The following is a 14,462-nucleotide window of genomic DNA, read 5'->3' on the forward strand; positions in this document are numbered from 1 at the left end:
GAGTTGGAATCAAATACTGAAGTGGATGATTCCTCTACAACTCAAGGAGTGGAGTCTCTCATCCTTGCTAATAGAGATGTCTTGCATGTTCCTGGGAACGAGGCAGATGCTCCACAATCCTTTTTCGCTGCACAAAAGAAAGTGCTAGTCACCTTTCCTGATTCTAAAAAACTGGATGATCTTTTCAAGGAGCCATGGGCTACTCCTGAAAAGAAATTCCAGGTGACAAAGAATTGATTGCTGCATTTCCTTTCACTCTAGTGGGGGGAAAAGTCTGGGAAACACGCCCTGCTGTTTATGCTTCAGTATCACGCCTGTCAAAAAATACGGTACCACCTGTTCCAGGGGCTACTGCCTTAAAGGAACCTGCAGACAGAAAAATAGAAGCCACTTTGAAATCTTTTTATGTGGCAGCAGGAGCCTCTCAGAGGCCTGTTCTGACTGTTGGATGACCCACGCCATACATACCTGGTCAGATAACATTCAAGAGGGCCTCACTGGGGATAAGTCCCTGGTTCAGCACATTCAGGATTCTGCTTGGTTTTTCTGTGAAACTATTAAAAGCATAGGTACTATAAATGCTCGTACTTCTACCATGGCGGTTCCTGCACGCAGGGCGCTGTGGCTACGCCAGTGGGTGACGGACGCAGAATCAAAGCGGAGTGTAGAGGCTTTACCTTTCACAGGTGCTTGGGTGTTTGGAGGTGAATTGAACACATGGATGTCGAAGGCTACCGCATGAAAATCCACGCTCCTACACAGGACCTTCACTACAATCCTATCGAACTGCTAGGTTCAAAGGGAAAGCAAGAGGCGCCTCAAATGCGACTAGAGGCTCCAGAGGTAAGTTTCGTAAGCCTGCCACCACAGGATCTCAGGACCAGGGCGTTAGCTCTGTCTTCTCAAAATCCTCAGCATGACGGTGTCCCTCAGCTCATGGGCAACCTCAGGGTGGGAGCCCGGCTGGGATTCTTCAGCCTTATTTGGGAAAGCTCCTGCCAGGATGCTTGGGTGAATGACCTGGTCTCCCAGGGCTACAAGTTGGAGTTCGAGAGTTCTCCACCTCACAGGTTTTTTGAAATTGGGCTTACTGGCTTCCGAGGACATGCGCCTCACGCGACAGGGCTATTCAAAAATTGATCCAGACTTCAAGTCATTGTCCCAGTGCCACTACACCAATGAGGCGAGGGTTATTGTTCCAGCCTGTTTGTGGTACCAAAACCGGATGGTTCCGCGAGGCACATTTTGAACCTAAAATCGTTAAACCCATATCTGTGGGTTTTCCGGTTCTAAATGGAGTCTCTGAGCAGTCATCTCAGGTCTAAAGGAGTGGGAGTTCTTAGTCTCTCTGGACATAAAGGATGCATACCTCCATATTCCAATATGGCCACCTCACCGAGCCTACCTCAGGTTTGCTCTGCTGGACGAACACTACCAGTTCCAGGCGCTGCCCTTTGGCCTATCCATGGCCCCAAGGGTTTTCACATGATAGCGGGGATGATGTTCCTACGCAGGATTCAGGGAGTGAACATTGTCCCCTACCTGGACAATCTGCTTATAAAGGCAAGATCGAAGGAACAACTGTTGGACAGAATCTGTCGCACAACAACACTACTGTCACACCACGGTTGGATTCTGAACTTGCAGAAATCCCATCTTGAGCCGGCCCAGCGTCTCCATTTCCTAGGGATGATATTGGGCATGGTGGCTCAATGTTCCTTCCTGTGGACAAGGCCAGGAGTTGGTACGAGTGGTTCTGCAGCCGAACCGTTTATCGGTACATCTTTGCACCCGCCTGTTGGGAAAGACGGTGGTCTCCTACGAGGCCATTCCATTCGGCAGATTCCATGCGAGGACTTTCCAACTGGATCTCCTGAAGAAATGGTTGGGTTCGCATCTCCAGATGTACCAGGTCACACGCCTCACGCCGCAGGCCAGAATTTCTCTCCTGTGGTGGTTGCAGTCGTCCAACCTCCTGGAGGGTCAGAGCTTCGGAATCCAGGATTGGGTTCTCTTGACCAGGGATGCAAGACTTTGATGTTGGGGAGCTGTCACCCAAGGGGAACAGTTCCAGGGCAGGTGGTCTACCCACAAAGTTGTTCTTCCAATAAACATACTGGAACTCAGAGTGATCTACAATGCTCTGTTGCAGGCGTCTACTCTCCTTCAAGGTCAGGCCATTCAGGTTCAATCAGACAATGCCACGGCAGTGGCATACATCAATCGGCAAGGAGGGATGGCCTGCATGCAGGAGGTCTTCTAGATACTCCTTTGGGTCGAAAGGAATGCAATGGCGGTGTCGGCCATATTCATTCCAGGAGTGGACAACTGGGAGGCAGACTTCCAAAGTTGTCACAACCTACACCCAGGAGAGTGGGGTCTCCATCCGCAGGTTTTTTGGATGGTGGCGGATCGGTGGGGCTATTCACAGATCAATCTGATGGCTTCTCAGCTCAACAAAAAGCTCTGGCACTATTGCTCCAGGACAAGGGACCCTTAAGTGGTGGCAGTGGACGCACTGACGACGCCCTGGGCCTACCAGCTAGTTTACCTGTTTCCTCCGATCCCATTGCTTCCCAGGGTGCTAAAAAGAATCAGAAGGGAAGGGGTTCAGGCAATTCTGATTGCCCCCGACTGGCCTCAGAGAGTTTGGTACACAGATCTTCTAGCCATGGCCATAGAAGACCCCTGGCCTCTACCTCTTCGGGAAGATCTTCAGCAAGGGCCGTTCGTCTACCTGGATTTACGGTGGCTTCGTTTAAAGGCAATGGCGGTTGAGCGGAACATTCTAGCTGAAAAAAGTCTTCCAGGTAAGGTTATTACAACCATGATTCAGGCCAGGAATGCTGTCACATCAACACATTACCACCATATCTGGAAAAGGTATGTCTCTTGGTGTGAGGGCCGAAGGCATCCTTCTACAGACTTCAACCTGGGACGCTTTTCGCGTTTCTTACAAGCAGGTGTGGACATGGGCCTGCGATTAGGCTCGCTCAAGTTGCAGATCTCTGCCTTGTCCATCTTCTTTCAGAAGAAATTGGCTGCTTTACCTGAAGTCCAGACGTTTCTACAGGGTTTCCTTCACATCCAGCCTCCTTTCGTACCTACCACGGCACCTTGGGATCTAAATGTGGTTTTGGCCTCTCTGCAGTCCTCTTGGTTTGAACCGTTGATGTCGGTAGAGGACAAGTACTGTACATGGAAGATGGTTATGCTGTTAGCCTTAGCTTCGGCCAGGCGTGTTTCGGAACTCTGAGCTTTGTCTTGCAAGAGTCCCTACTTGGTCTTTCATGAGAATAGAGCAGAGCTCAGTTCCTGCCGAAAGTGGTTTCTGCTTTCCACCTGAATCAGCCTATCGTGGTTCCGGTGGCTTCGGCCACTTGCTCCATTCCTGAGTCCTTGGATGTGGTACGAGCCCTGAGGATCTTTGTCAAGAGGACAGCTGCTGTCCGAAAGTCGGGTTCCCTCTTTGTGCTGTGTGATGCTCACACGAAGGGTTGCCTTGCTTCGAAACAGTCTGTTGACTGTTGGATTAGGCTTACTATTCAACAGGCCTATGCTTCGGCGGCCTTACCTATTCCTAAGTCTATCTAGGCCCTCTCTACTAGGTCGGTGTGTTCTTCCTGGGCGTCTGCCCATGGTGTCTCGGCTTTGCAACTATGCTGGCCCGCTACCTGGTCAGGGACAAACACGTTTGTCAAATTCTACAGGTTTGATACCCTGGCAAAAGAGGATGTCCAATTCGGACATATGGTGTTGCAGGTTTCTCAGCACGTTCTCACCCATTCTGGGAGCTTTGGGATGTCGCCATCGTTCTAAGTGTACCCAGTATCCCTTATGGATGTTAGAGAAAATAGGATTTTAATTACTTACTGGTAAATCCTTTTCTCGTAGTCCATAAGGGATACTGGGCACCCGCCTCTGGGCTTCCACTTCCTGCAAGTTCTTGTTTGAAAGTTGTTTGACTCAGCTGTTGCTGTTTTGTTCACTGGCTGTTGCTGGTTTGTTTGTTATGTTGTGTGCTGGTTTGTTAGTCTAACCACCTGGTGTCTGATCATGTTTCCTCGTCTAAAGTATGTCCATCTCCTTCGGGCACAGTTTTTATAGACTGAGATGTGGGGGAGGGCATAGAGGGGAGGAGCCAGTACACCCTGTTTGAAGTTTTAAAGTGCACCAGCTCCTTTGGACCCCATCTATACTCATTGTACTAAGTGTCCCCAGTATCCCTTATGGACTACTAGAAAAGGATTTACCGGTAGGTAATTAAAATCCAATTATTTCTTATGTACAAATGTATATCAAATGGTCTTCTTATTGTTGTAGCATACTTCACTAGATTTGAAGCTGAACACTTCTCTCTCGATACATTTGTATCTGGTCAGAATATTAATATGTTCTGAATGTCAACAGTCAGAATGTTGACAGGGACCTTTGGTCAACATAGTTGAAATATTGACATGTTCGTAATGCAGACATTTGCCATGTTGACTCCAGAATGTCAACAGTACAATTTAATGTTATTGTTAAGGTAAGGCTCAAATCTACCTTTCCTCCCCTGAGCTCTCACCTGCTCTTCTCACTTGTGTATCCAACTGTCTCTCTGCTATCTCTAATTGGATTTCCTAGCGCTTTCGTAAGCTTAAGATGTCTAAGACTGAGCTGATCATCTTACCACACAACCTCACCTCCCATGATTTAATTATCTAATGATGGCACTACTATATCCTCTAACCCGCAAGTGCATTGTCTTGGAGAAATTCTTGACTCCTCCCTGTCCTTCAAACCACACACTCAGCATCTCATGAAGATTACAGTAGTCCAGTCGGGAGATGTCCAGTGAGTGGATAAGGGTCTTAGTGGCATCCTGGATGAGAAAGAGTCTGATCCTGGAAATATTTTGGAAATCATTTTGATTTCCAAAATATTTCCAGGATCAGACTCTTTCTCACCCAGGATGCCACTAAGACCCTTATCCACTCACTGGACATCTCCCGACTGGACTACTGTAATCTTCTGCTGTCTGGCACCCCTGACAAATATCTCTCCCCACTCCAATCTTAATGCTGCTGCCCGGCTCATTTTTCTCACCAAACGTACTACATCCAGCTCTGCTCTATTACAAGCCCTTCAGTGGCTCCCCTTGCCTTTCAGAATCCATTTCAAGATTATCACACTCACTTACAAAGCCCTCACCAAGTTACACCTCTGACCTTATTTCCCTCTACACTCCCACCCATCCTCTTCGCTCTGCTAATGAACGCCGCCTCTTCTGCCAACTTATTACCTCCTCCCACTCCTACCTCCCAAGATTTGCAAGTTCTGCTCCCTTTTGCTGGAATTCTCTACCTCTCCCCCTCAGACTCTCCACCTCTCTACAAAGCTTAGTCTTTTAAGACCACTTCTTCACAAAACCCAGCCGTCTCCCATCATAAACCCAGGGCCGTTTCTAGCCAATTTGGCTCCCAGTGCGAGATTTCAAAATGCGCCCCCCCCCCCCCCCATTGCTATAAAAAAAAAATGCGCCCCCCCCCCCCCCCCATAGCTATAAAAAGAAAAAGCATGCGCACGCTCCTGACAAGGGTGTGTGGCCTGATTAAAATGGGCGTGGTCTCATTAAAGTGGGCGTGTCCACATCTGATATCATCACAGCCACCACAGGGGAAAAAAAATAAAAAATAAAAAGTCCCCATTTTACACATTACAGCAGGCAAGTGTCCCCATTTTACACAGTATGGCAAGCACGTGTCCCCATTTTACACAGTACGGTAGGCAAGTGTCCCCATTTTACAAAGTGCGGCAGGCAGGTGTACCCATTTTACACAGTACGGCAGGCAGGTGTCCCCATTTTACATAGCGCGGCAGGCAGGTGTCCCCATTTTACACAGTACGCAGGCATGTGTCCCCATTTTAAGCAGCGCAGCAGGTAGGTGTTCCCATTTTACACAGCACGGCAGGCAGGTGTCCCCATTTCACACAGCACGGCAGGCAGGTGTCTCCATTTTACACAGTACGCAGGCAGGTGTCCCCATTTTAAACAGCGCGGCAGGCAGGTGTCCCCATTTTACACAGCACGGCAGGCAAGAGTCCCCATTTTACACAGTGCAGCAGGCAGGTGTCCCCATTTTACACAGCACGGCAGGCAGGTGTCCCCATTTTACACAGTACGCAGGCAGGTGTCCCCATTTTACAGAGTGCGGCAGGCAGGTGTCCCCATTTGAAACAGTGCGGCAGGCAGGTGTCAAGTGGGGGGGGGAGGAAGGGAGAGAGAGAGAGACTACTTACACATAGAAGATCTTCCCGCTCTTCGGGTCGGGCCGCCTCACCTCCCTCGCGCCGGCCGCCTCCTCCAACGCTTGTCTGCTCCTCCTCCCTGGCTTGTCTGCTCCTTCTCCCTCTTGAGTACTCCTGCTTGGGGGGGCGGGATTTCGCGGGAGGAGGGAGACATAAGTACATGCAAAGCCCGCTAGAAACGGCACTGCATAAGCCCTCTGTGGCCCACACTCATTTTCTACCCCATCTGTGTCACCGCTGTCTGTGTGCCCCTCGCCTTTAGAATGTAAGCTCACACGAGCAGGGCCCTCTTCGCTCGTGCTTTTATGTCTCTTACTTAACCTATAGTCTTTTCAATATTCCCCTTTGACGGCACCAAATCCCTCGGTTTTCTGCCACCCTGGAACTTATTTCAGTGTTGTCTGCTAATGCAGCCATGTTCATATACCCTGTACTTGTCCTATATTGTATTGAATTGTAAGTCATTGTATTTTTGTTTTATGAACTCTGTAATTGGGTGCTGCAGAGCCCTTGTGGCGCCATATAAATAAAGGATAATAATAAAATGCAATAAAAAAAATGGTTTGCCGACATTAAATGTTGTAATTTTGACCATGGCGGGATTTTTTCTGTCGATCTCACATCCATGTTGCCTTTTCATACCACACCCGACACATTAAATTTGTTTTTGTGTAGTGTGTGTACTACTTAAAGAAAAAAAAACTGTTTAGAGATTGGGGTACACAAAGCAAAAAAGATGGAGAGGGAGAGTAGTGCACAGTAAATATTGCATCTTCTGCATTAGCTACAAAATGATCAGAAGAAAATAATAATTACTTTCTGTAGCATTTCAGTGAAAGTGGGGACTCAACTCTGGTTGTCTAGTCATTATTGAGAGGCAATAAGGGAATTGTAAAGAATCCCCATCGTGGTCAAGCTTGGGGAGCTAACCATGTTGGGGGTAATTCTGAGTTGATCGCAGCAGGAATTTTGTTAGCAGTTGAGCAAAACCATGTGCACTGCAGGGGGGACAGATATAACATGTGCAGAGAGAGTTAGATTTGGGTGGGTTATTTTGTTTCTGTGCAGGGTAAATACTGGCTGCTTTATTTTTACACTGCAATTTAGATTGCAGATTGAACACACCGCACCCAAATCTAACTCTCTCTGCACATGTTATATCTGCCTCCCCTGCAGTGCACATGGTTTTGCCCAACTGCTAAAAAATTTCCTGCTGCGATCAACTTGGAATTACCCCCCATGTTGCTAAGAGCTTATACAATGTGTTCGAGAGAATACATGAAATTTACTCCATTATATACACAAGTCAGACCCTGTGAGTGATGGTGTTTAGGGAAGGGGCATTTGGCCTTATCTCGAATGATGAGTTGTGACCACGTGTGCAGTTACGTATATTTCATATTGAGTGTTGAGTATGTTTAGGTGTCTTGAAATGAGAGATTAGGGGAGACCATGAGGCATAAGAACTTGTGTAATGGTAGAGATAAGGGATGAACTTTTCTATACAAAGGTTTATTTCCAAAAATGCAGTGTGCCTTTCTGCCCTCTACCGTGCTAACAAAGAGGCTTCAAGTAGTATTGTGTGCATCTGAGTAGGCACGCAAGGGAAGGTAGTGACATCATTAGAGCTAATGCTGGCACAAGTCTGTATTGAGGCCAGACCTCCTTAATATCAAGTGTAGTGGGTAGTGTGATCTCTATGTCTGCAGATAGAATACATTCACTCTTCAAAGATCAAATCTTTCTACCAACCCCCTCTATATGAAATACCACTTTTACATTAGCTTGTTGTGTCCAAAATTTGACAAACTGGTAATTGCTATTTTTATTTTCCACGCCAAACAAACATCTGTCCTGTCAGCATTGGCATAACTAAAATGAGTGTAGTGTTAGAGGTGCACATGGGTCCAGGGGCCCCACACTGCAAACCCTGCAGTTATGTTTAATGACTTACCTCTCTGGAGTCCCACATTGGTGCTGCAGCAGATATCACCCGGAAAATGGTGCAGCTCCTATTTTCCTGGTGATTCACACATTCGCAGTAGAGATTAGTCCAAGGAAACATGGCAGGTGCTTTGTTCCTGGAGACCTGCACATGTGCAGTAGACTCTGGCCGAGTGTTAGCGTGTTCTACTGCACCGCAGAGAGAAGGGGGCCCGCACGCAGTCTGCACATGGACCCCTCCTTTCTTAAACCGCCCAGCTTGTCAGGAAAGTTTATGAAATGTATTATGTTAAGGCACTGTAACAGCCAATCAAATGTTTACTTATATTTTGGAAACGATAACAAAAATGACAGAATCAATGTAAAAGTTTGCCTGGAAAGCTCTTCCTGTCATAGGCAGTTTAATTATTCGTTTGACAGTAGTAGGAGATATTACATAGTCTGCAAAATAACAGAAAAACAAAACACTGCTATACCAAGCAAAAAATTTTAAAAATAAAAAAGGTTAAAAAACCGAGCTTGTGCACTGATTTCTTAATCTAATTTATACAGTATATAGTTATGAACTAACCTTGTAAGTTCCTCCTCTGTGATGCTAATGGAAATTGTGTCTTGCCAGTTTCATCATTGACTCTTATAACAAGAAGCTGTATATTGTAAAATATTGATACCTTTGTCTTCTGAGGAAGTCATGGAGACCAGAGAAACATGTTTTCTAGGAAGGATCTCCTATCATAGTTGCTAGTGCTCTTCTTTTGTTTCCCTTATTTTTATCCATCTGTACATTTTTTTATTTTTTCCTGCATTTAAGGTAAAATAAGCTTTCCTTACACAGCATGATGTGGCATGAATAAAGTGTTCCTATATACAGTACACACTCCCTCACATACAGCTGATAACAGTTCTGTGTGTGTGGACCCATTGTGAATAAATGTTGGGAGGTATATGTGTGTGTGTGTATACAGGTGTGTCCTTATACATCTAATCTATCCCCTCCGTACGCCACGCAGCATGACCGGAGCTTGACAGGTCCTGTGCAATTTTGCTAGCATCAGGTGTCTTTTTTTTTATTATTTTTTTGCTGAAAATGTTGTAGTCGTAACACAATGCGACTAGGACTCACCAGGAGACTTTGCTGATTTACTTTTATATGTAACACTTGTATAGCTGTGTGTGCCGGAGTCTGTATACGATGCACAACTTGGCATGGAAAAAAGCCATGGCCACTGCATCATAGTACTTTGCATGCACATTCAGAGACTCAGCCACACCGATACATGTGTCACATAACAAACTAATCAGCACAGTTTCCGGCTGTGTCTAAGATACATTTTCTGTAGAAAAGACGCTAGCAGAGACTCGTGGGCTCTGACGTGCTGAGAGGGGCTGTTTGGCGTGACATAAAGCAATGGTGTATGACACATCTGCATCGATATATGTTTATATATTTATGTGTTTCATCATACGTATAGATATATATAATGTTTGTATATGAAACATTTTTATCTTTCTCTACTAGCTGTATAGAGGTCCGAGGAAGTGTTGAATAGTTTTATATGTGGAACGTAATACCTTTCGTAAAGCACTTTATTGTTTATTTCCTAGTCACCAGTGCATATCGCTTTTAATTTAGAGTTCAGATACTTTTCTAGTCAGCTTCCTCTAGTGGTTCTCTGAAATCTTTCAATGAATATAAATCATCTGCTGATCTGTGGAGAGTCATTTAATTTAAATACCTAATGTTTGCCTTCATCCAAGCCAGAAATATGTAGGCCGAAGGCCGGGGAGAATTTTATTTTTTTTAACAGTAGTGATCACAATTTTAAACTGGATTGATATCACTGTAGAAGATCTGTAATATTAACTTATACAACTTAGGGCAGTGTTTCCCAACCTCAGTCCTCCAGGCCTACTAACGGTCCAGGTATTACGGATAGCCACACTTGAGTGAGCACAGGTGACTTAGAGGCAGATATATTATCCTCTCCTTACCGTTCCTTAAGCGTGCTGTGTCACTTCTCTTCTTTTTCGCGGTGATCTGCCTGTGCAGATCACCGGAATGTATGACCCGCTGAGCAGCTGTCATAGCGATGCGCTATGACAGCCCTGCGGCGATATCTTCCTGGTTCGTTCGGTGTGGGTGCGCTCATGCGCTGTCCCCCGCTGGATCGTTTGCACATGCGCAGTTGACGGCGAAAGACGCCGGGAAAGGATGCTGTGTCTGGCCAGGCAGTGCATATTCAATAAAGTTTTTTCAAATACAATAAAAAAAAAAAAAGGATAGGAAGGAAGAACAAGGAAATGCCTGCAACGTCAGGTCGGGGGAGGCGAAGAGTGCAGGGAGGCATAACGTGGTGAAAAGCGCAGTATCCCCTTTCATACATTAGGTATGGTTCGCCTTCCTATGCACACAGCGCGGGATACGTTACAGTCCTGAGCGCTGTGTGCATTCATTAAAACTGCACTGACAGCCAGTTCTTATATCAGGGAGAAGCGTGCACTATGTGCACAATGGTACATAGCGCACTTTCTTACATCTGCCTCTTAATTAATTAGTACCTCAGTTATTTTGATTTAACCATCTGTGCTCAAGCATGGGTATCCTCAAAATCTAAACTGTTAATGTGCCTTGAGGATAGAGGTTGTTAAACACTGACTTACGGGAAGAAGTATTTCCTACAAAGATTTACATCTATGTTTAGAACTAGCATTTGCCTTCAGCTTCGCTTGCGTGGATGTCTGTTATTGCTCAGTGGAACTAATTTTACAAAGACCGTAGTGCCAGCTAATATTTTGATGTACAGTATATTGTACACGCTGATCAGAAAATGTCCTTGTAAACAGTATTTGCAGTTTATCCTTCAGTGATTAACATAAAAAGATGCTTGGGGCTACTAGCTTGTGAGCAAGCCACGTAAAGCTGCCCATGGGAGAAGCAGATGGTCCTGAGATCTACTGCTGCAGCACTGAGTGTTTGCGCCAGGGACTTGTTGACCATCATAGCGAAGCAGACACTTTCAGGAAACTGCGGGCGCTTGAATTGAAAAGGAAAATTGTTGTGGATAAAGGGGTATATGTGGTTTAAACACAGTCTCATCTGCGCCACATCCCGTTAGAATCTCTGCCTCAATGAGGTTCCTCTACAGAGCAATCACTTTAAGCTGGGTTCCGTTGCATAACTTGGGTAGACTCAAGGGGTGTGGTTCATAGGGTCGACAGTGTCCACTATTGGTCGACATGAGGTTTTTTAAAAAATGTTATGCCGTTTTCTTCATAGAGTGACCGGGAACCCCAATTAGTGCACCGTGTCTGCTCGCCATGCTTCAGGCAAGGTACCTCGCTGCGCTCGGCACAGGTTACCGTTCCCAATTGTAGTCCACGTGGATCGTAAAGTATGAAAAAGTTAAAAAAATGAAAAAAATTGTGAAAAACTCATGTCGACCTAGTGACCATGTCGATCTAGAAACCCTGTCAACCTATTGCATGTCGACCAGTAGTGGTCGACCTTATGACTGTCGACCTAAGTGTGGTTGACCTAGAGACTGGATACCGACTCAAGTTCCCCTGAAGCATGATCGCAATACCAACTTTCAGCGCACTGAATGTCAAATGTCTGTTTATTCCTTTATTGCTCCTCTCCCCGATCTATCAAATCGAAATCATACATACCTCAGTTTCTGTCTAGGTTGCTAAGCTATACAATAGTGAAAGTGTGATGCAAATTTATCTATTCGTTTTTGTGTGATGTTGGAACGAACAGGCAGACAAAAATTCTTAATTTTTTTTTCATCTCCATAGCTCATAAATAGTCCATAGAAGTATATTTCTCCAACAAATTGCTATATACAGACACAACCTTTACCTTTATTTTATATGCATTGATAACTTCAATATTTTGTCATTTTTGATGAAGAAACCTTAACTTTGTTTATTTATGTGTTTAGGTCACCTGTCTTGCCTGTGATAACAAGTCCAACACAATAGAGCCATTCTGGGACTTATCTTTGGAGTTTCCTGAAAGGTATCACTGCAATGGTAAAGAGAACGCTTCCCAGCGACCTTGTCTGTTGACGGAAATGTTGGCTAAATTCACAGAGACAGAGGCTTTAGAGGGGAAGATCTACGCCTGTGATCAGTGCAACAGTGAGTAGATGCAGTATGTATTAGCAAGGATATTCTGTTCTAAAAACATGTCAAATGCCCTCCTATGCAGACCACAGCGTGGCACTTTCATAGTCTTTGTAAAGCACATCTCCATACTGATTAAAATGAAAATATTCATGAATCAATTTGAAGACCCATGATTTAGTCTCTGGCTGGTATATTTGACAGGTTTGCACTCAATTCTTGTCTCACATTATTTCTCTAACGTCCTAAGTGGATGCTGGGACTCCGTAAGGACCATGGGGAATAGCGGCTCCGCAGGAGACTGGGCACAAAAGTAAAAGCTTGAACTAGCTGGTGTGCACTGGCTCCTCCCCCTATGACCCTCCTCCAAGCCTCAGTTAGATTTTTGTGCCCGAACGAGAAGGGTGCATGCTAGGTGGCTCTCCTGAGCTGCTTAGAGTAAAAGTTTATTTTAGGTTTTTTATTTTCAGTGAGTCCTGCTGGCAACAGGCTCACTGCATCGTGGGACTAAGGGGAGAAGAAACGAACTCACCTGCGTGCAGAGTGGATTGGGTTTCTTAGGCTACTGGACATTAGCTCCAGAGGGACGATCACAGGTTCAGCCTGGATGGGTCCCGGAGCCGCGCCGCCGGCCCCCTTACAGAGCCAGAAGAACGAAGAGGTCCGGTGAAATCGGCGGCAGAAGACGTTCCTGTCTTCAACTAAGGTAGCGCACAGCACTGCAGCTGTGCGCCATTGCTCTCAGCACACTTCACACTCCGGTCACTGAGGGTGCAGGGCGCTGGGGGGGAGCGCCCTGAGACGCAATAAAAACAGAAATACCTTAGGATGGCAAAAGAAATACATCACATATAGCTCCTGGGCTATATGGATGTATTTAACCCCTGCCAGTTTTCCAGAAAAAAGCGGGAGATAAGGCCGTCGTGAAGGGGCGGAGCCTATCTCCTCAGCACACAAGCGACATTTTCCCTCACAGTTCCGCTGGAAGGACGGCTCCCTGACTCTCCCCTGCAGTCCCTACAGAATCAGGGTAAAAACGAGAGAGGGGGGGCACTATTGGCAGCTAAATTATAAACAGCAGCTATAAAAGGGAGTAACACTTATATAAGGTTATCCCTATATATATATATAGCGCTCTGGTGTGTGCTGGCAAACTCTCCCTCTGTCTCCCCAAAGGGCTAGTGGGGTCCTGTCCTCTATCAGAGCATTCCCTGTGTGTGTGCTGGGTGTCGGTACGATTGTGTCGACATGTATGAGGAGGAAAATGATGTGGAAGCAGAGCAATTGCCTGTATTAGTGATGTCACCCCCTAGGGAGTCGACACCTGACTGGATGGTTGTATTTAAAGAACTACGTGACAATGTCAGCACTTTACAAAAAACTGTTGACGACATGAGACAGCCGACAAATCAATTAGTGCCTGTCCAGGCGTCTCAGACACCGTCAGGGGCGATAAAACGCCCGTTACCTCAGTGGGTCGACACAGACCCAGACACGGATACTGAGTCCAGTGTCGACGGTGAGGAGACAAACGTAATGTCCAGTAGGGCCACACGTTACATGATCACGACAATGAAGGAGGCATTGAACATTTCTGACACTACAAGTACCACAAAGAAGGGTATTATGTGGGGAGTGAAAAAACTACCAGTAGCTTTTCCTGAGTCAGATGAATTAAATGAAGTGTGTGATAAAGCGTGGGTTTCCCCCGATAAAAAAGTGCTAATTTCTAATAAATTATTGGCACTATACCCTTTCCCGCCAGAGGTTAGGGCGCGTTGGGAAACACCCCCTAGAGTAGATAAAGCGCTCACACGTTTATCTAAACAAGTAGCGTTACCGTCTCCTGATACGGCCGCCCTCAAAGAACCAGCGGATAGAAGGCTGGAAAATATCCTGAAGGGTATATACACACATACTGGTGTTATACTGCGACCAGCAATAGCATCAGCCTGGATGTGCAGTGCTGGAGTGGCGTGGTCGGATTCCCTGACTGAAAATATTGATACCCTGGATAGGGACAGTATATTACTAACTATAGAGCATTTGAAGGATGCATTACTATATATGCGTGATGCACAGAGGGATATTTGCACCCT

General features: G+C 45.9%; 1 protein-coding gene across 2 annotated transcripts in view; it reads left to right on the top strand.

Annotated features, from left to right (window-relative positions):
• The window catches only part of USP44 (ubiquitin specific peptidase 44), a 94,380-nt gene that overhangs the window by 41,852 nt on the left and 38,066 nt on the right, over positions 1 to 14,462 (top strand). For both annotated transcript variants that reach the window (XM_063927595.1, XM_063927594.1), the window contains exon 3: positions 12,180 to 12,378. In XM_063927595.1, the coding sequence (XP_063783665.1) occupies positions 12,180 to 12,378 (199 nt within the window). The remainder of the gene's footprint in view (positions 1 to 12,179; positions 12,379 to 14,462) is intronic.

Source organism: Pseudophryne corroboree, chromosome 6 (assembly GCF_028390025.1).
Source record: "Pseudophryne corroboree isolate aPseCor3 chromosome 6, aPseCor3.hap2, whole genome shotgun sequence".
NCBI lineage: Eukaryota > Metazoa > Chordata > Amphibia > Anura > Myobatrachidae > Pseudophryne > Pseudophryne corroboree.